Source organism: Xenopus tropicalis, chromosome 5 (genome assembly GCF_000004195.4).
Source record: "Xenopus tropicalis strain Nigerian chromosome 5, UCB_Xtro_10.0, whole genome shotgun sequence".
Taxonomy (NCBI): Eukaryota; Metazoa; Chordata; class Amphibia; order Anura; family Pipidae; genus Xenopus; species Xenopus tropicalis.
In genome coordinates this window covers 51,452,660-51,475,854 of record NC_030681.2, presented here as the reverse complement: position 1 = coordinate 51,475,854, position 23,195 = coordinate 51,452,660, and the positions used below count along the sequence as shown (strand labels likewise).

The window sequence follows — 23,195 nt, the reverse complement described above, 5'->3', positions numbered from 1 at the left end:
TCAATAAAGTTTAATTGAGTAAAAAACCAAGTTCTGCCTACATTGCTCATTGCCTACATTACCCATTATGCTTCGCGTGCGTTCCACAGGCTGGCATGTTTGCGTTGCTCTTGATACCTCCCATTCCGACCTTCTCTCTTTTATTTTTTTCTTCTCCGGTGTGACGTGTGCTCGGGGCGGGTTACGTGATTCCACGGTGGCTTCGAGCGACCTAAAAGGGGCGAAAGCAGCTGAATTTAGTTGACCAGGAAAGGTGAGACGGGTACGGATGCTAAATGAATGGCGTGGGCTTAAGGGGACATAGAAATCAGAGATTATAACGCAGAGAGAGCGCAGGGTTACGTTGATGTATGGCTGGGGGATGAGAGAGAGGAGATAGGCGACTGCGTGGGAACCCCTCCACTGGTATCAAAAATAAATATACATATATATAATGTGTGACGTTATTTTATTCTATAGTATATAGTATATTCTATGAGTACGGAGAGCGAAATTAATGATGACCTTAATGAAGGCAAGGCTTTAGGGTTTCCAGAGCTCATAAAATAGCTTGATGGCTGCGATGCATTCTGAACCACCATTGAAATTTGTCTCCAAGCTACGTTGCCTGGGAATGGCTCCCTGCAATGTATCATTAGATTTGAATTATTTAAAATACTTTTGGGAAAGTGAAAAATGATATTAAACGGGGTGGTTTGTGTGTTTATTAATTGGGGGGGGGTATGTAAATATTTATTGTACTTTAAAGAATGAATTTACCGCCTTGTTGAATGTTTTTTTTTTTTATATATTAAAGAGTTTTATTTACTGTTTTCATCACAAAAATATTTTATGTTGTGTATATATATGTATGTGTGTGTGTGTGTGTGTGTGTGTGTGTGTGTATATGTGTATATATATATATATATATATATATATATATATATATATATATATATGTGTGTGTGTGTAGAACCTGTTATCCAGAATGCTCGGGAACTGGGAGGATGTTCTGGATAAGGGGTCTTTCTGTAATTCGGATCTCCTACCTTAAGTCTGCTAAATAAATTTTTTTATTAATTAATATTTAAACCCAATTTTTATATTTATTAACTGTTTTGCCTCCAATAAGGATTAATTTTATCTTAGTTGGGATCAAATACAAGGTACTGTTTTATTATTACAGATAAAAAGGAAATCATTTTTAAAAATGTGAATTATTTGATTAAAATGGAGTCTATGGGAGATGGCCTTTCGGAATTTTCTGTATAATAGGTTTCCGGGGTCTGATACCTGTGTGTGTGTGTATATATATATATATATATATATATATATATCTATCATGATGGAACACCGCACCCATAATTTATTGAATGCCTCCCTTCTCATTTTCCCCAGCTAAGCCAGATTGCCACAAGTAATGGATATTACTTGCATTAATCCTAACGTTATCCTATAGAAGATCATTTTCAACAGAACTGTTACCCGCAGTAGCAAAGATTTTACCACAGGTGACAAATGTCCTTGTGTGCCATCAAACTTAAGCATTTACAAAGTCACTTTCCTCTTGTCTACCAACAGTGGCAAAAAAAGCCACACCCAATGTAAGACCACCCACTTAGAGCACATTGGGGAGTGCAGTAGTGTGTAATTTTTTTGCCCACACCCAATTTTAGTGGCTATGCTCATAAAATGTAATACATGATTTCTTTTCTGTACAATGTAGGTTAAATGAAATGTTTACCTATGGACAACTCTCTGAATATGAATAGCCTATGTAAATAAAAATCTTTTTACAGTTAGTTTTTTATTTTTTTGTTAATGTCTTTAAAGGGCACCTATTACCAAAAAACTCTTTCTCCCATCAAAGGTGGGGAAAACAGAGCCTGCACTCTGGATGGGGGAAACAGTACAGGTATAGGACCCGTTATCCAGAATGCTCAGGACCAAGGGTATTCCGGATAAATGGTCTTTCTGTAATTTGGATCTCCGTACCTTACGTCTATTAAAAAAAAATCAATAAAACATTAATTAAACCCAATAGGATTGTTTTGCATCCAATAAGGAATATTTATATCTTAGTTGAGATCAGTTACAAGGTACTGTTTTATTACTACAGAGAAAAAGGAAATCAGTTTTAAAATTCTGAATTATTTGATTAAAATGGAGTCTATGGGAGACGGGCGTTCCGTAATTCGGAGCTTTCTGGATAATGGGTTTCCGGATAAGGAATCCCATACCTGTAGTAATTTTCTAAGAAAGGCCCTTATAAAGCATTCTGGCCCCCACCTGGAGAGAGAGACACACTGGACAGAGAGAGACACTGATTTCATCTGTGTTCACAGTGGTTTAAGCACTGCAAGAAACCATGACCAAAGCAAGTTATGATACAGTAGCCCCAGCATTTATGACACAGTGCTCTATCAATATAAGATAATTACTCTAGCATTTTCAGTATTTTTATATATCTAAGTTGCAATGTAGTTGTTGCATTTGTCATGCTTGTTACTGGAAATAAAATGTAAGTATTTCCAAATAAATTATAGCTGTTATTTAAAGATGTATTACTGATTTAAAGTGTTGTATTGTATTTAACAGTGCTAAAAATACCCCTATATCCTGTAAGTAAAAATAAAGGAACATTTTTATTTTATCTGAAAAGTGTCCTGTTCTTCAAAATGGATCCATTATCCTCAGTGTTCAAGCACTTGCACTGCTAAGTTTCATAGTTTACTTGAACCATTAAAATTTGCATTGTAAATCTAGTTTGCCTCCTACCTGTCTGCCATTGGTTGCTTAGGCAGCTCCTAGAGTGCTGGTAAAAAAAAAAGCTTGATAGCCAGTTTTAATACAAATCCATGGAGAAGGGATTTTTGGGCAAACAGATTTTAGTGCTATCCTTGTCATTATTCATTTGAAACAGGGCCTTCTGGTTACCAAAATATCATGAAATATAGAACAATCATGGATTGCCTTTACAATCTCTAATATTACTCTGTACAGCCCCAAGAATAGCATACATTTTCCCTGCATCCAGACTTATTTGGTTTCTCTCTTACAGCCAGTTCAAATACATCTCTTTTAGTTCCTTCCTTGTCTAGTATGAAGTTCCGTCCCTTTTGCTTTCTGAGCATTCCTTCTCTCTCTGACTATGATGACCTCGAAGTGGTGCCTACTGTGCATGTCTGATTGATTTTAATTGGAGCAGGGGTAGTGAGCATGTGCAGTAGGCACCTCTTTAGAATCTTCACAGTTGCTCAGGAAGCAAAAGGGATATATGTTCACATTAAACAAGAAAGTCAGTAAAAGAGCTGCAGTTCAGCTACTTATAATAGAGAAACAAAATAAAACTGCATGCAGCAATTAAAATATTTTAATCTGGGGGCTCTTTAGCGCAGGGGTGGGCAAACTACGGCCCGTGGGCCACATCCGGCCCCTTGGCCTTTTTAATCCGGCCCGCCGACGACGCCAAGTCTCATCACGCGAGACTTGGTGTCATTGGCGTGCCGGAATTAAAGAGACGAAGGCCGTAACGCTGGCCTGGCCCTGCCCCACACGCCCGGTCCGGCCCAGGGGGTGAGTAAATGTGGCCCGTGAGCCAAAAAGTTTGGCCACCCCTGCTTTAGAGTAATTTTAGGGTCTTTTAAAATATAAAAGGATTACTTACAGGTGTACATCATTGTAGTTCATAGACCAACACTGCCAACTATGATTTATGCAGCATTTGGCTGCAAACTAAACAACCAATGTTTCCAGTGCAGCAACAGCTGACTGGCAGACCCCTTGCCTAATTGAAATGTGGGTGACATCTGTAAATCATGTTCCCTGGATGCATCCACCCTAAGAGCTGTATGAAAAGAGGTGAAGCTGAGATGCTGTAATTTTTGGAGTCATGGAAAAGACTTTTTCACACTGTGATAATAACCATAGTACAAGCATGACAAATTCAGGTTGCTGCATTTATTTCCCTCGATATAATTTACAAAGCAAGTAAATTTAAGTTGTAACTTAAATCATGGTCTGCCCAAAAGATGCCTACCTTGATTGCAGGAAAATACACTGATAGTGGTATTTACCTGTTGTAATAAATAAAGGCTGTGCCTAATCTGATTTGCATATTCAGATTAGAGAAAAATATAGAATAGCATCAATTGCAAACAAAAAAATTGTTGCACTCAGTTTTCCAGAGTAGAAAAATCATACGACTCTAAAGTTTCAGATTCCGTTTGGTTGAACATATTTTTATAAAAACTTTATTGGTTTACAAAAATTACAAAATGTAATTTTTTTAGGAATCTGAAATAATAGAATTTCAGAGATTTAATGGGGACATCAAGAAGCATACATTGTTTGACCGTCTTTGACTTTGTTGTGTATAATATTCAATAGAGGTCATAAATAGTCAATTGGTTTTAGCCCCTGTCAGTTACTGTTTCACGCTTCACTGTAGTAACTGCATGTTATTGCCTTGGAATGGTCAATATTTATAAGTTAGAGAAGCATATGCTGAAACTGTTTGAAGGGATGTGGCTGTGATAGCCAGCCACACAGTGGTAATTGTCACACATGTTAAAGGGCAAGGAAACCTTGATTTACTGGGGCTGCCAATACTTCAGGGCTCCTAGCAGATGGAATTCCTGTATTTGTCCCCTGAGCTGGTGCTTCTTTACTGAAAAAATGTACCAGCCTGGGAGGTTTCTACAGCAGCATCACCCTTTAATCTTTTTTTTACCTTTTCCAGGAGGCCCTCTTAAAAACTTGTACCAGCACATTAAAGTAAAATCAGAGAATTTTACTCTAATGTGCAGACTGACTGAGTCTGTCAACAGACACATAGGAAAGGTAAGAAAAGGGTGGTGTGATGCTAGTACCAGCCATTTTAAATAAATTAATAAATAATAAAAGAATAGCATTTCAATTCACTGGGCAGTGCCTACCATTTTGACCCCACCCAGTAAATAAGGTTTTCAGGGCCGCTGCTGACCAAATGGGTGCCCTAAGCAGAAATTTACTTTTGTGCCCCTCCCCCAAATATTACGGAAGTAAAAAAAAATAATTAAAAAAAAACACCTACTATAGGGGCCCCACACACAGTGCCCCCAATATCCCCCATAGACAATGCCCCCATAGTAAGTGCCCCAATTGCCCCCATAGATTGATTGAACTATCCGGGACAGCGGGATGCGCTATAAAAACCGGACAGTGTTGGGGGGTATGTTATAATATAAAAAAACGATTTTTTTTTGAGCATCTGGGATGGTGCCCCCCTGGGAGTTGGTGCCCTATGTAGACTGCATACTCTGCTATGGCAGGCCAGATTTAACTACAGGTGACAAATCTCCCAAAAATGCTTTTCTACTGGCAATAATATAAATTGTTGGTGGGAAAACATGAATGTTACTTCGGCTTTCTGAAATTGCCCGCAGATTTTATTAATTTATAGCATTGTTTGTTTATGGACAAGCATGTTGTATGCACAAAATAAACTGATAATAATCTATGCCATCCTTCCGCTAAAACCACATATTGGCCTGGTTACAAGCAATGTTTCTATATACCTGACCTGATTCATCTGTTTTGGTCACTGCTTGTGCTTTTCTACTGAAGTTTTTGAAGAATGCAGAGACAAGAATTATACACCCTTCAGTACCTTTATAATTAACAGTGTTTACACAAGATAAATGGAAGGAACTCTGTACTTTTTAAGAGGGTTCATAGTGCCAGGCTGCTATAATGTTCAGTAGGCAGCTTTTAATGATGTTCTGGAAAAGGCTTTCTCTTAGGCTAATGGCACACAGGAAGCCAGTATCTTTTACACCAGAATTGCATGTGATACCTTGTTAATAACTTAATTTTCTCCAGTATACCCTACCCATGCTACTGCCCTTAGTATGCACTGTGATATCCAAGTGCAATAAATAAATTATGTTAGAAGAGCCATTATTTATATCATCTGTCGTGTTCTCCTTAAGCTTTCTCCTTTCTGCGCTTATTTATTTATATGTTTCTTTATTTAGCTTTATGGTCTTGTTTGAATTTTTTGCTTGCACAGGAGGTATTTCTTAGGTTTCATCTGTTATGGTCGATATCCCAAACTTCATAATATAACAAATGCAAGTATTATATGTACAGTGCAATCATGTTTTCCATAGATGCCTAGCACAGGGCTAATGTTTTGCATATACTAATTGCATGCTTAATTATTTAAAAATAAGATACATTTCATTTTTTTTTTTTTTTTTAAATATTTCTTGACAAAATATAATTTATGTTTCAAGCTTCACACTTATGTCAGTCACCTGTAGTCCATGTTATATTAATTTGATATGTTCTAATGTTTTTATAACATATCATTATAATCAATTGCCCAGGCATCATGTTTTGAAATGTATTTTAATAGTACTCCGTTACATTTTGTAAAACATTTTGTGTCTGTATTTAAGTAAAAATATGAAAAAGCACCTGTGTAGTTAATGATAAAGCAGTATCTGGGTACAACTGTCACCTGCCAGTCATGAAATGTAAAAACATAGATACACGTTGAAATAAAGTCAAAGGAGAAATTAATATTTGACCTTCAATACAGATGCAAGAATTGGCTATAAGGCAAATGCTTTTGAAACATATGTTAGATGTTGTTTATCCACAGGAAAATGTTTTTAGCATCTCAAATCTGTACCTGTGTCGAAAATATTAATTTTTGGATTGATCTGTAAACTGGATACTACTAAAAAGTCTTTGAATATGACAGGCATCAAAGTTAAAAGGGTGTTAATGTCTTTTGGTATGTGTGCTTTAATGTACATTATGTATAATAACTTTATTTTTTTCAGGTGGGTTTCCTTCCTCTTTCTATAATGTGTCTGTTCGCTTACACATTTTGTCTTTTGAAATTATCACATGATATAGCTAAAACTGTAAACGGTAAATACACCACTTGGTAGGAAGATTACTATGCCTGTATGTTTGCCTGAATGGTGTTTGTTAATGTTTTAGGAAGTTATAATCAGTAGTGTTCCTGAAAGTTTAGGATGTTTCTTACTTTTTCTTGCTCTAACCATTGTGAATACAAAGCTATTAAAACAATTATAACTATGAAACAATTTTAGAAAAGGATGAGCAATAAGAATCTCCCATTATTTTTGCATTACAGAATGATCTTTGGTATCCTGTTTCTTATTATTTGACTGCTGACTTCCCTGTTTTACATCATGGTAAGTTATTTTAGCTTTTTTGTGATATATAAGAATTTCATTGCTTTGAAATGTAAAGTTCCCTATTACATTATAATTAGCTCAATTAGCAAGTTAAAGCTAAATAACCATATTCAAGAAAGGCCTGGAAGCCACAAGATTTGCACTCAAGCTAGAAAAACTGGTCTCCAGCAAGTACTGCAAAAACGTTGTTCTTTAATATAGCAAACCACAACCAAGTAATTAATTAAAAAAAAAAAGGTGAGAGGAGTCGAGTGACAAGGAGGATGATTAGCTATGTGTTAAAGGATTGTTGGTGTTTGTATAATGAACATTTAGCTATAGCTGAAAACAGTGTGTGCGATGTAAAGTTTTGCAGTTCTGGGGAAAATAATGTTAATTCTTCTGGAAAAATCAATTACTATTTATTCACCCATGGGGAAGTCTATTTCCTGGTACTCATTGCTATTTAATATTTCCTTTCAAAATACAACAGATCTTGCTTGCAACAGATCTAGGTAAATTATACTTTTATATGTTGATAATTATTCCTCTACGAAGGCTAATGGACCACCAGGAAAATTCCTTTCAAGTCAACAATGGGCAGTTCCAGGCGGTTCTTTACCAGTGGAAAAAATGAGTGGTTTGCCATTAGCCAAATGCAAGCTAATGTTGTGAGATCTTTTTCAGCAACTAGGTTTCATCAGTAAAGGAACAGCAGCAGCAGCTGTCACAACCATTACCTGACTTTTTCTGTTTTCAAGTAGAAAATGGCTCCTTTGCACTCCATGTATATATTTAACCTCTCTGCATCAGATTACATCTTCAGACCTGTTTACACTTAATGCCCTTATCGGGGCTCAGGAGTTAAACTATGTTTACTTTCCAGTATTTTTGCTTTGATGACTGCCTCCTCAATCCACATAATTCACCTAAAACATGTAATTCTGCTCCTTTCCATCTAATTTGCCAGGCTACTCAAGAAACTTCTGCAATTTTGGGAAATAGCGGCGCTGCATATGCCATCCCACCGGCGATTTACATTCTCGCCGGTGGGATGGCAGTTTGGGGAGATTATCCACCCGCAACAGGGGAGATTTGTTGTGAGGCGACTAATCTCCCCGTGTGTCACAGCCCTTAGAGGATAAGAAGAATGGTCAATTGAGCGTTCAGTCTTTTTGTGTCTACATTTTGCTGAATCCAAACCACTCTGTAAAGATGAGTAACTTGGCTCAAGCTGTGGTTTTAAGTTGTACTTCTGTAATCTACAAGTGCACCTCATCAGTTCATTGGAGTTTAAATTGCTGCACTTGTCATCTTGGCAAGCTGTACATTTAAGTGGTGCATGCATTAATGCTTTAAGAGCAATAAATCTGCTATTTAGAAATAAGAAATTTTCATATTTTCTAGTATTTTAAACACTAAATCCCACGGTGAAGGTCATTTTGGGTGAAGCTTGGGATGAACATCTGTTTGCTTTTGCAACCAGATAGCTGCTGAAACTGTAAACTGGAGAACTGCTGAACAAAAAGCAGAAAAATAACTAAATATAAATAATAAAAAATTAAGACCATTTGCAAATTGTCTAAAAGTTAACTCAAAGATTAACAACCCCTTTCCGAAATGGTTGCTTAATGTATTTGTGCAATGGACAATCATAGAGGGTAGGCATCATATATCCCTCCTAGATGGGATTGTGGGGTGTGTTTACCCACCACATATGTTTCTTTTTAGCTTGGTATATGGGGTGGATGTTGAGGTTCCACTGGTTGGCCATTTAATTAGTCACTTAGGAAAATAATTAAGATTAGATTAAAGGTACTAAGTACCGGAGGACCTAGACATTGTTATTCTAACAGAATTTGGACTCTGCTCCTCTCTACCTGAATCCCCATTTTTATTTCCACCTTTTGAAAAATACCTTCTGCTAATAGCCTGTGACTGTTCCAAATTTGTCTAAAATTGTCTAAATTTGTACAAACTAGTCACAGCCCCAGTGTTCCTTAGAGGGAAAATGAAGGGGGGTCATGATTTTTATGGTGTAGTTTGTAATACAATATTACATTGTGTGCCTGGCAAAAAAAAACATTCTGCACAAATTTTACTTTCAAACTGGCAGCCATCTCAGGGTATAATGAATGTGTGCTTGCAGAAACAGCCATCACAGCAAGTCCTTTTTTGCAGCTATGAAATTCTTATCTTCTGGTCATAAATGACTTAGCATCTTCAATTTCTCCTGCTTGGTGCTACTCTCATACTTACCATTAGGTGCATGTGAGCATTTGTTAATGCAGAAATTTTTTTAGCAAATTTTGACCTGAAACACAATTTTGAATGATCTTTGGAAGTGTATGGGACGGGTCTTGTCCCCAAAAAGCACATTAAAGCATTTTAATTACAACACATACTGTGTTAGCCAGTTTCAATTAGCCATGGGAGCCTCCTGTAGGCCGCTAGACCACATAGGGGCTACCAAATAAGCCCCTTTGGTACCCCCTGGTACATATTCATGCTTGTGTTGCTCCCCACATTTGAACGTATCTCACAGGTAAAAAAAGGTGGGGGACCCTTGCTCTACATTAAGTACACGGTGCGTTTTGTTGCTTGTTGGAAATTTGACTTCCTGCAGGGACACAACAAGAAAATACCTTTGCGGGGCACTTTACCTGTGAAAACACAAAAGGTGATTTGGTCTTAAAAATACATGGTTCATATTGTTTGGACATGACAGTCAGGTAAGGTAAGGTGCAATGCAAAGGTATTTTCTTGCTTTTAGTTTCCTATAGGGAGCACAATTTCTCACACAAAATGCCTTGTGTGCTTTCACTTGTGCCAAGTGAAAGGAAGATTGCAATGGGATTTGAGGTTCAGCTGGATTCCTAAAATAGTGGATTTGGTGTATTCTTACTTTGAACCTATGTTCAGAAAGGAAATGGGGGAGAAATATCAAGAGATGATATATATGACAGGTGGCCATGTGTGTTTTTTGCAGGGTGAAGTAATTAGCATTTGGGGCTGCTTATGGCTTTTTATGGGGCTGCCACTGGCTATAACCACAATATCATTGTTATGGGTGAATACCATTTACTGAACAGTCTATGGTAAAGCTGTTAAGGTTGCCATACACAGGGGTGTGGGAAAGCTGTTAAGGTGGCCCTAGGGCCAAACAATCAGATTAGCCCAATATCGCCCACCTTAGGTTGGCATATCAAGAGAAGATCCACTTCTTTGGCAAATAATGACCACCTTTACAATACTTCAGAGCATAAGCTTCGAAGGGTTTTCAGCATGTTTTTCATGAACTGAACTGTGTGCATTTGGTGGCACACCAGCTGTTAATGTCCAAACACTATTTCTGGCATCGCAAGTTTTGGTTAAAAGGATTTAAAGGAGCAGTTCACATCTCCGATACAATGTGTAGGCATTATAACCGGCGATTCCTATTGCTGCAGATGGAAAGGAATTTCGTAGTGGTTTACTCGCATGCAGTAGCAGAGATCTATCACGGGCAACTAACACACTAAGAACAAAAATCACCCCTCCCCTGTAGTTATATTTGCATATTTTTAGGAGACAATAGGGGGAGGTCCTTGATGTGAGAGCTAAGATAGAGAGGAATTCCTGTTAATTAGAATGGTAAGTTCATAGTGAAAGATGGAAAACCATTAAGGTGGCCATACACGTGGCGATCTGACGATGTTTCGTACGACCATCGGTCGCACGAAACATCGTAAGATCCGCCACACACCATTCAGGGCTGAATCGGCAGGTAAGGAGGTAGAAACAATAGGATTTCTACCTCCTTCTGCCGATTCAGCTCTGAAGGGAGAATGTTGGTCAGGCGCCTTCTATGGCGCCCGATCAAAATTTTCAAACTGGTCCGATCGGCGAGTCGTCCGATATCAGCAGCTTCCTGCGATATCGGTCGACTCGCCGACATGCCATACACGCACCGATTATCGTACGAAACGAGGTTTCGTACGATAATATCGGTGCGTGTATGGCCACCTTTAGTTGTGTGTGAACAAGGAGTAAAGGTCCCCATACACGAGGCGATTTCACTCGTTGTGTGACGAACGATTATATCGGCAAACGATCGCATGGCGATTGGGTTTCCATACGATATGCCATCCACGGGCAACGATGTCGTGGCGGAAGCAGTATTTATTTATTTATGTTTGTTGACTTCCGCTGCTGGCAATCATGACATGCGCAGAGAACAATTGTTCGAAGACAAATGTCTGACAGTCACACCAACTGGCAGATTTTATCGTTAAACGACTAAAATTTTTAAACCTGGCTGATCGACGATAATATCGGGTCGATTAGTGGGCCGACGATCGTTCGCACACCATCAACTATACGATAACTTAACGATAGTATCGGATCGTTCGGGAATCGGTCGTTTGACAGTAAAAAATCGGCCCGTGTATGGGGGGCCTTAAGGAGGTTAGAAAGAGGTCTTAGGGCTATGACACACGGGGAGTGGCGCCACAACAAATCTCCTTTGTCACAGGCGACTAATCTCCACCGGCTAGAATGTAAATATCTGCTGGGATGGCATACGCGGCCCCGCGATTTGCCAAAGTCGCAAAGTTGCCTTGAGAGGAATTTGCGGGGAGATTAGCCACCCGCGACAATGGAGATTTGTTGCTGCACTACTAATCTCCCCGTGTGTCACGACCCTTAAAGAAGAAGTAAACCTTTTTTTTCTATCTTTAAAGTACTCTACTTCCCAGAACAACATACCTTAGTCCATGCATTCAGTCTGATTTGGTTTCTGATTTATAAGTTAAAATTTCCAACTCCTTTCCTCTTCTTCCTGGTACAGTGTGAAGCCCCACCCTTTCTTCCTGTTCATGCACCTTCTGTGCATGCCTGACAGAGAAAAAGCTTTCTGGGAATCCACAGAGAAGCAGAAGCCAGCGTGCAGCAGCAGATTTTTTTTTCTGTGCCCACACATAACTGCCTGACTCACCGTGCATTCTCAGAAAGCTTATTCTCTATCAAGCATGCACAGAAGGCTCTCCGCTTCAACTACCCTGTAGTCAGAGAGATAAGGAGAGCTGAACAGGAAGAGGGGAGCGTGGCTTCCACAGTGAGCCTTCAACCGGGTGGATGCTATGGCCTCGGGCATTCTGGAGCCTCAGATTTTTGAAGAGTAGGGGCAGATTCCAGAATCTGCTCCATGTGGCAGTAACCTGAGGGTCCCTGGGAAAAAAATGTAAAAAGTGGCACCTATATAGAACACCAGGCCAGTGTTTGTGTTTTGTATTTTTTTTTGTTTGTTTGTTTTACAAATGAGAGTGCCAACCTAGGGGAATAAATTTGAGAGTTTATTCACTGGTGACAGATTTCAACCCTGCCAGTGTAATTGGCTTTTCATAGTAGCCAGCCAGAAAACCAGGTCCTATTGATACTGTATATCACAGCCCATTGTGCTTTTTACTGAGCCATTAGAACAGGTTGCATCCCCTACTAATTTACAAACTGAACCCAAATCAGTTTAAAGAAATTCGAGATTTCTCTCTCTATAAATGGACATGTGTGCTTAAAAGTCTGAATTAGTTAGGAACATAATTAAAATAAAGATCTAAAATTATTTGTGTTAAAAAGGACTCTTGTTTACATATATCTGCAGCCCCGGGTTTTCCACTTCTTCTGTAGCCCTTCTTCTGACATAGGAAAGTATATTCTTTTCAAAAGTGAGTGGAGTGTTTTCTAAATTTGGCAGACCTCATCTGACACCACATCCTTGTCTCTGTTGTTATAGCAACAGGCATTTTAAGTTATACCGCTGTAAAATACCAGTCTAAGCCTTGATGTTGGTTTGTGCTCGCTAATTATGGAAAGTTTCTCTCTGGTTTTAGGACTGACAGATATTGCTCTGAATAAGTAGTGAATCCAGCACAATGAACACTGAGGAAGGCTCACTGGAGGATCACCTGCAGACCCATGCAGAGGAAAACCTTATGGTTCAGGATGAAGTCTGTTACCCTGATGAGAATGAGAACAAAGTAGATCGTGGAAAGGATGAAACTTTTACCAGAAAAGAAGAAATAACGCCTCAAAGGAGAGACACTCAGGATAGTCTCAATAATAACGAAAATTGCAATCCAATGTGTGGGCAACTGAGCTGCAAAAAAGGCTGTGATGATGGCATTCATACAACTGGGGAAAGTCTATCCACAGCTGCTCTTACAAGCATAGAGGCCAGCGGCACAAGAGGGAAACGAATTAATAATAGGCGCATTAACAGAGCTAAAAAGAATTGCAACAGCAAATCAACAGGTAAGAGAGAAGGATCTAGGGGCTTTTGTAGATAACAAGTTGTCTAATTCCAGGCAGTGTCATTCTGTGGCTACTAAAGCAAATAAAGTGCTGTCTTGTATAAAAAAGGGCATTGACTCAAGGAATGAGAACATAATTTTGCCCCTTTATAAGTCCCTGGTAAGGCCTCACCTTGAGTATGCAGTGCAGTTTTTGGCTCCAGTCCTTAAGAAGGATATTAATGAGCTGGAGAGAGTGCAGAGACGTGCAACTAAACTGGTTAAGGGGATGGAAGATTTAAACTATGAGGTTAGACTGTCGAGGTTGGGGTTGTTTTCTCTGCAAAAGAGGCGCTTGCGAGGGGACATGATTACTCTGTACAAGTACATTAGAGGGGATTATAGGCAGATGGGGGATGTTCTTTTTTCCCATAAAAACAATCAACGCACCAGAGGCCACCCCTTTAGATTAGAGGAACGGAGCTTCCATTTGAAGCAGTGTAGGTGGTTTTTCACGGTGAGGGCAGGGAGGTTGTGGAATGCCCTTCCTAGAGATGTGGTAATGGCAGATTCTGTTAATGCCTTTAAGAGGGGCCTGGATGAGTTCTTGAACAATCAGAATATCCAAGGCTATTGTGATACTAATATCTACAGTTAGTACTAGTGGTTGTATATATAGTTTATGTATGTGAGTGTATAGATTGGTAGGTGTGGGTTGTGTGTGCTGGGTTTAAAGATGTTAAAGATGGCGGCGCTGTTCACTGAAACAAGTATGTAGAATGTAGCAGGTGTATCTCTGTAAATCTTTCATTAGGCAAGCTAGAAATATATTGTATTTACATAGCAATAGTAGTACTATTTAATAGTGTGGTTAATAGATTTTGAATTTCCTTCTCCTTTAAACTCTAAGTCCAAAAAGTTTGACCACATACATTAAACTATAGCAGCCAGTAAGATATTTGCTTTTAAATAGATACTTAGTAAATGCTACCTGATCGATTAGTATAGGTGACTAGACCTGTTTGCAACTTTTATTACATGACTGTTGTTGGACTTCGTATGTGGGGCTGAGTTTGGAGGGGAGGGCACCTTATAAAAAAAAATACAATGCAGTACTTAGTAATTAGTGTTAGTGATTCTGATACATTTCCTATCAGTGCAAGGATTGAATCATTAGCACTTTAAATGAACATGTCATTATATTAATATTCTGTTTAGTCTGATCATTATGCTTGAACATTCCATTATACCATTGCAGCAGATGCATGGATAATGACTAGGATTGAACAGTTTTTTGTGATTTAAGGAGACATATCCTATAAATATGATGAATGTACCAGAGAATTATACTTATATACAGGTATAGGACCCGTTATCCAGAATGCTCGGGACCAAGGGTATTCTGGATAAGGGGTCTTTCCGTAATTTGGATCTCCATACCTTAAGCCTAATAGGATGGTTTTGTAAAGGATTATTTCCTGTGTCCCCATATCTTCTTTTCTCCTCCAGGTTAGTTCCTCCTCTTTTTTGCCAGTGTATGGTTTTCTCACATCTTAGCATGCTACCTGTTCTTTCACTCATTCTGTACAAACTTCTCTGCAGTGCCAACACCTATTTTATCAAAACCTTTTCTTGATGCCTAATAACCTCCAGCCAAAGCTCTGTTTCCCCGTCAGCAGCTTATGTTTGTAGGCAGGTCTATATACACCGGTGCCTTTTAAGTTGGGTTGGGAGTGGGCAGGTTATGGTTGTCATTTTGTCAACATGCTCATCACTAGTTGCCAATACCATCTAACTGTTAATAGTTATCTCCCCTTTCCCAATTTCAGGCCAGACCTTTTTTTCAAGAACATGACTCTTTTGTTGTATGTCAGCCATTTCTACTTGGACATCCTAATGGTACCTTAAATTAACATTGCAGAAGTGTTTATTACTGTTAATAAACTCTCAAAAGTGTGACACTCCTAAAGTTTAATAAAATTAAAACAAGTCTTATTCATTCAGAAAAATGCCTAGTTCTGAATGTACCAATAACAATATACATTTGTTTTTTTGTTCATTTTTATTTGAATACCACTGGGTTTAAATCAAGTCTTTGACGTAACATGCGTTACTAAAGACATTTTAACACCTTTTATTACAGCAGTGTTAAATTAACCTAAGGTTTTCATTTACTTTGTATTATTTAACTATTTAAGTTTTATCATTTTTGGATAATTTCAGTATAAAATTCATTCTAATGAGCCTGGCATTGAAAGCAGTCTCTACTATTAAACAATTTCTTAGACTTTTATTTAGAGATGTCTATTTTCATCTTGCTGGAATTTTAGTACCACCATATTCCACTACTAAGCGCAATGCTCAATGCCACATCTGTCAGCCCTATTGAACAGAGCCCTTTTAACCTGATATATTGACCTGTTTTTCTATCTAATCTGTATGTTCAATATATACACCCATCTGTTGAGTTGGGAATACTTTTGCATTTTATAATTTTATTAGGTTAAGAATTTGAAAAGTAAATATGTTCTGTAGCTTTTCATGCAGGGTACTTGACTGCTACATTTCATCCAATAAATCTTTTCACACTCTTCTTTGCAATTTAGCTACTGAAACCTTTCTGAAGACATTTTTAAGGCCAAATAACCTGACCTCTTTTTTTGTCTCTTGTAATGTAATTATTAGTACATGAATGCAATTTTGTTTGTTCCATTGTTTTCACTAGCAAGGTTGTTTCAGCTTGCAGTTTCTGAAAGCGTTCTTTAATAGCCACAACCTTCATTATAGCCTATAATCTCCTTATTAAAAGCCACAACTGTAATCTAGAAGCTAGGGGGTATAGTTTGCTATTATTCTAGGGTGTGTCTAAATTAAAATGTTTGGTAATAGTTTTCCAACACCCATCAAGTTTATACATAGCCTAAGAGACGCCATAAAATATGTGATTGGTTATCCCCTCCCTACTGTGCTTCTGGCAGGGACCATTCAAACACACCTACACCTCATTTAAAAAATGGACAGAAAAAGCATAGGATGTATGGGAAGCTCCAATAAAGGGGCCATTTTTGGTCATTTTTAGCCCAGATTGAAAGCTGACACATTTCTTATTGCCTACAAAATTAGAGGAGTTTTGGCTTATGATTTTTATCTCCTTTAAATAGGAACTATCGCAAAAAAGAAAATTTAATATAGGCTTAGTTTCATGAAAATAAGAAACTTTTTAAATATAATCAGTTAGAATTCTGTACTGTTTTGAAATAATTAAGATACTGTTCATTATTTTCTTCTTGGCAATCTTTCTCTCTTTATTCTACATACATGCAGGAGAAAGTTAGACTTTGCTTAACAACTACAAATAACATATCAGTGTGGGGGGAGTGGTTTTCCATTGCCCTAGAACAGGGATCCCCAACCTTTCTTACTCGTGAGCCACAGTCAAATGTAAAAAGACTTGGAGAGCAACACAAGCACCATAAATTTTCATGGAGGAGCCAAATAAGGGCTGTGATTGGCTATTAGGCAGCCTCAATGCACACTATCAGCTTACAGGGGCTTTATTTGGTAGGAAATCATGTTTCTTTTCAACCAAAACTTCCACCAAGTCAGGAATTCAAAAATAACTACCAGGTTTGGGGGCACTGAGAGCAACACCCAAGGGGTTGGGGAGCAACATGTTGCCCCTGAGCCACTGGTTGGGGATCACTGCCCTAGAAGATAGTAGAGCTCACTCTTTCAAAACTGTGACACATATTCTCTCTCTATCAATTTGTGCCAGAGTTGGATATTTTAAAAGAGTTAGCTCAAATACATCTTCAGGGCAAATGAAACCTCCTACAGAAAACCTAATTCTCAATCAAATTCTGACTCCTGCATTAAGGGAGACAGATTGACGGTAAAGGAAATAGTAAAAATTATCTTGATTTATTTGAGAAACAAAACATAATTTTTCACTGATTTTATTTAGAATGTTTCTTATGTCCATGAGGAGCTGAGGCTTAAATTAAGGATACATTTTCAAGATGGCTTCCATAACCCTTTATTACATTGCCCTTTTAGTTTGCTCACACTTTCACTAGTCTTTCTGGGCAGCCTAACCAATGACAATTAGATTTTACAAAAAATTATAAAAATATATATCTTACTGTGTTAGATTTCACTGAGGGGCACAACCTAATCACATTTTGGTTTGTTTCTGCTGGATCCATTTTGTAATTAGTTTGCTTCTTTATGTCTTACTGTTCATATTTTCCACTGTTGTGCAGAGCAGTGGTATATATTGGTCTTTCTATATAAATGAGAATATTAATAATAAAACACATGCTTAATCATCTTATTTAGTAGAAGCCTGTCATGAGTTTTTAAGGATATTTTATTTAAGTAGCAATTCCTATTTTATTACTTTGAGAGAAAAAACAAATGTAAGGCTTTTCTATGACCTCACGTATTACCTTGCTACATGCTTGCCACATATTTATATATCATGCATAGCTAAATCTGATGCAACTGTTTTCCCACAGGATTTTCATCAGCTGATGCAGAGATTTCACAAGAAAGCAAATCCGCAGAACCTTCTTATGAGCTAGACACACCTAACCCTATTCCTGAAGAAAGCAGGGACACTTATCTTAGAAATGAAATGTTTTCCATTATCCGAGAAAAATTTGAGTGGACAGAGGATGTCAATATGTTGCCAATGTGCATTCATCAGGTAACCCATACTTGGTAAACATTTATCACTGTTTATTATAAAGTTGCCATCTTTGAAAAAAGATCAAAAAACAAAAAGGAATCAAACAGCTCCAGGCAGCAATTAAAAACTGCAGTGAGTTTAATAGCAGTGTCAGCACACCAAATCTGCAGCTGTATATTTCTGAGTATTTGTGCTGAACTATAACCCAAAAATGTTTTCATCTTTGAGAAAAGCCTTCTTGATGAAGTGTTTCACTATTAAAAGACTGCCATGTGCTCATTTAAACAATTGTTCCCAAATTATGGACCTAACTTTATTGAGGGTGGGGCCAGACCCAAAGCTTGTTTGTGTGACATATGGGGGAATATATATTTGTTCTATTGACAGTCTTGAATGTCTGTTAGTATTGGATTGGGGGTGAAAACATATTTACTACCCTAGGCATCCCTGAAACTTTGGTAAACAATTTTTACTTTAAGATGTGTAAAGGGGTCCAGTCTGAATATCAAGTCAGGGAAACCTTTGCCTAGCTTGTTAACCTGCTTAGTGATATCACTCCTAATATATGCATAAGTAAGAATGCACAAACACATGTTTTAGCCAATAACTGTAAGTTGAATGTCATCACAGATGGGAAGACTGGGCCGAGCAAAGGGAATATAAATCGAAGCAATCTTTAGGGAAAAAGTGGTGGGGTCCTCTTTGCCAAGTAAGAAAGGTTTCTCTGTATAGATACAGAGGTGTTTCCTCTCAGTGGGGGTCATTATCAACACTGCTCAAATTTTCCCATGGGCAGTGTCCTAGTGTCTTTAGTTGCCCTTAAAAGGAGAACTAAAGCCTAACTAAAGAAGTATAGCAGAGATGTTGTACATTAAGTTTTGGGCTTTTGTACGAGCCCAAATCAACCACAGCCCTTTAGCAGGAAGATCTGTGACTCTAAAGATGCCCCAGTATCGCCCCATCTTCTTTTCTGCTAATTCACTGCACATGCTCTGTGCTGCTGTCAGTTACTGAGCTTAGGGACCGACTCACAATATACTGTATATACAGAATATAACTGTAACAGTAAAAGGCTGATTAGTAATTTATTCAGATTCACATTAAATGACAGATCTGTAAAGACCTATATTATTACTACTATAGATGCTGAAACTTTAAGCCAATCCAGTCAGTTTATTGTATAAAGTATTGCATTTCTATCCATATTCATTTTTAAGGTTTAGTTCTCCTTTAAGTCAACAGTTAAAGGGCAAGAAAAGTCCAGTTCACTGGGAGTTTCTGTATGCTTCTAGAAATGCTTGACTGTATGTGGGAAAAAAATAACACTGTATCACCATGTTTTTTACCTTTCCCAGGTCTCCTTTGGCAGATTTATCTCTAAGGGTGATAAATGTTTAGTATGCTGCTGTTTTCTGTAATTTAACAATGAAAGTGACAGATATTTAAGCCGGAGCGTACATAGTAAAATACCTTGTCAAACAAGTGGGTTTTTATTCCACCAACCCAACGTAGTAGGACAGGTCAGGATTATCCGATCATTTGCCTAACTGAAGGGGCCAAGTCTGCAGCATGTGTATAGCCAGCATTAGCTAAGGCAAATTAATCAGATGCCTTGCAATGATAAGCTATAAGAAAATAACAGAACACTATTAAAAATTGTGTTACATGGTACTTTTAAAAAGGCACTAATTATATGACAGTATTGTAGCTTTAATCCCTGACCTTTTTAATATCTTATTTTTCCAAATTACTTCAACTACCTGTTCTCCAGCCAGCTGTAAATAATAGCCTCACCTTTAAATGTAATTAGGTCATTGTGCTAAAAATAGCCTGTATTAATGCTAACATAGGTAAGGCATGCTAAAGGCAAAACCATAATGTGCAAAGCTGCAAGACCTGATAGTTATATTTATATAATTATTACATGTCAACTTGTCCGGATGTTTTTATAAATTTGACAGTTTTGCTAAACTTTGCAGTCTGTGGCATGTGTTGTGAAGATAATATAAAAATGCTTTATGTCCTTGTTAGATCACGCTTATAATGAGACATTAAAAATTGCAGGGGCACAAGGACAGGCAGATCCGCACGTTTACTCTGTAGCTGATATTTGGGACTTACTTGTTTTCCAGTTCAAGTTATTTCATCTTTGTTTGTTATGGGTAATTGCTAATTACAAAATTGCTACGATAAAAAAAAAAAAAATGATGAAAGAGTTGTTTGTTATTTCTGTTGTCCAGGTTTAATTTACTAAATGTTTAACAGCACACTATGCCCTGTTTTCTGCTGTTTAACTAAATTGAAATTTCACAATGTAAACTATTAATTTTAGTCCTTTCAGCATGTTCTAAATGGAGATACTTCACCTTTAAATTAACTTTTAGTATGCTACAGATGGACCATTCCTTAGCAACTATTAAAATGGCCTTAATTTTTTAATTTTGTTTTTGATTGACTAGGCTTCTAATAATCTGTTTGTTTGTTTGTTTATTTCCAGTTAGCAACTGAATATGCTATGTAGTTATCAGGGTTATTTTATCCATAGTAACCAAATAACAAATTGCCTGCAAGGCTTATATTTTTATTGTTATTCTTAATGTTTTTTATTGCTTAACTACAATTTCTTTTTAGCACAGAGCTACAAATTCTCAGTATTGTCTATGGCAGTGTATTTTCTGGCATTTTGTAGCCGTGACAAGTAGCGCCATGTGTCATAGCCCCTATTCATCTTCTGTTTTGGCAGTTGGGAATAAGGAGAGATAGAAGTTCATATTTATACTGTAATTGTAAAAAAAAAAAAAAAAAAAGTGCCATTAAGAGTCACTTCCTTTGCTGATGTTAACATTTCCCTTACTTAACTTGGTTTGCCACACTTACATCCTTTTCTTTCTCAGTACTTTTTATGGTTACACAAAATTTGATGAAGTTCTGTAATTTGGTTTAGGGGGTTATTAATTGTTATAATTGCTTTTAGCATTAAACTTGGAAACAGACACTAATACCCTTAAATATAGATTACCAATAATACTATAGAGCAGTGCTGTCCAACTGGCGGCCCGCGACCCCCCTCTGTGTGGCCCCCCACCTGTCTGGCTGCTTTGATGGCTTACTCTTGTGTAAGCTTTAAATGGTATCAGTACTGTGATTAACTGCCCCCCCTGCATGGTTCTCACCTCAGATTCAGGCTGTAATCAGGCTGTATTGTTTAAATATATAATCCCCTGTGTTTTTCACACCTTTTAATACCTGCATTGTTCAACCCCTGCAGTGTTCACACCTCAGTCTCAGGCTGTAATCACCCCCATTGTTCCCCTGTTCACACCTCAGGAGCAGTAGAAACCCACAAATAAACCCTGCACACTACAAAAAGAACATATACTGAGGTGGTACTGCAATTAAAACGTTTTTTAATATAGTTATTTTGCAGACTGTTGGAGCAGTGCCAGCATTGTGTCACTGTAGGCTGCCTGTGTGTGCCATATACACAGGCAGCATAGGGCAAGCAGAGTATGGCACACACAGGCAGGGTAGGGAAGGCAGAGTATGGCACACACAGGCAGAGTAGGGCAGGCAGAGTATGGCACACACAGGCCAAGTTTGGCCCAAACCAGCCAAGAATGGCACACACAGTGAAAGTATGGCACACGCAGGCAGGGTAGGGAAGGCAGAGTATGGCACACACAGGCAGGGTAGGGAAGGCAGAGTATGGCACACACAAAGGCAGGGTAGGGCAGGCAGAGTATGGCACACAGGCAGGGTAGGGAAGGCAGAGTATGGCACACACAAAGGCAGGGTAGGGAAGGCAGAGTATGGCACACAGGCATGGTAGGGAAGGCAGAGTGTGGCAGGTTTTTGCTGTACTACAACCATTAATATGGGTATGGTCATGTGATAACATGGGTGTGGTTTCAAGTGGGTGCGGTTTTAAAAAGGGGAGTGGTCAAAACTGGCTTCCATTATCGGCCCTCCACCACGTAGGTCGGAAAAATTCCGGCCCTCGGTACAACAGAAGTTGGACAGCACTGCTATAGAGGATTAGCATGAATTTAAAGGAAAAGGACTTTTTTCATCTTTATTGCAAGAATGAATGCTTACAATGCGGATCCATTTTATATGGTGCTACGGAGACCTTGTGTGGTCCATACAGAAAGCTTATTAAACATATTTTAAAAATATAGGTTTCCAGTATTTCTTTACCACATAACCATAACATTAGTAATAAAGCAGAAATAGGAATGCCCTAGCTTTATTAACACATTTTTTACATTTTCTGTGTAGATTGCGGAGACCTACTTTCAGGAGGAAGACTGTATCCTTTTTGCACAGAGATGAGCAACAGTCATTGTGTTTATCATAAAATTTAGAAAAAGAAAAATACCTTGTCCCAGTGTAGCATAAATGCAGGTTACTTTGAAATAAATCCTTATTTATGTAGTTGGTCCGAATTAATAATTTAGGAAGTTTCCCCTTTGTCTGACCATTTTACAGTTCGAACACAATAAAAGGGCTGTAGGATGCAAACTGGATTGTTGAGAGACATATTCCTGGAGACATTGGCAAGTCTATTGCCTATAGAGGCCCCATTATTTCTATCTAAAAGCACATGGTTTATGGCATACTGGAGTAATAATCTTGATAAAACATGCATGTTTGACAGTTAGAATGTTATTGTATACATATAGTTTGTATGCATATAACATTATATGTATATACAGTTATGGGATCTATTATCTGGAATGCTTGGGACCAGGGTTTTTTCACATAATGTTTTTATAAAGACATTTATATAAATGAGTTGATGCATGCAGACATGCATAAATACACTCAGTAGGATTGGTTAGTCAATAATATGGATGTATGCAGATTAATTACTATCACGTGCAAGATCTTGAGCTCTGGAGCTCTAAATCTATTCAAATCTATTCAAGATAAGGTCTTACCAGTGCTTTAAAAAGGGAACGAATGACCCTCTCCTCCTGTGAATTTATACCCCTTTAATATAGCTTAAAACCTTGCTGACCATTGCTGCTGCTGACTTGCATTGCATGCTACAGCCAAGTTTAT

General features: G+C 38.0%; 1 protein-coding gene across 3 annotated transcripts in view; it reads left to right on the top strand.

Moving 5' to 3' along the window:
• The first annotated feature begins 163 nt into the window (after positions 1-163).
• The window catches only part of cnst (consortin, connexin sorting protein), a 58,395-nt gene continuing 35,363 nt past the window's right edge, over positions 164-23,195 (top strand). Inside the window, exons 1-5 of one of the 3 annotated variants that reach the window (XM_004914625.4) lie at positions 164-253; positions 7,133-7,193; positions 13,043-13,463; positions 17,959-18,149; positions 22,410-22,440. In XM_004914625.4, coding sequence (XP_004914682.2) covers positions 13,085-13,463; positions 17,959-18,149; positions 22,410-22,440 — 601 coding nt within the window. In that variant the 5' untranslated portion in view covers positions 164-253; positions 7,133-7,193; positions 13,043-13,084. Of the gene's footprint in view, positions 263-283; positions 406-7,132; positions 7,194-13,042; positions 13,464-17,958; positions 18,150-22,409; positions 22,441-23,195 lie in introns of those variants that run through there. The other 2 variants (XM_002931511.5, XM_012963744.3) reach the window with 2 other exon arrangements.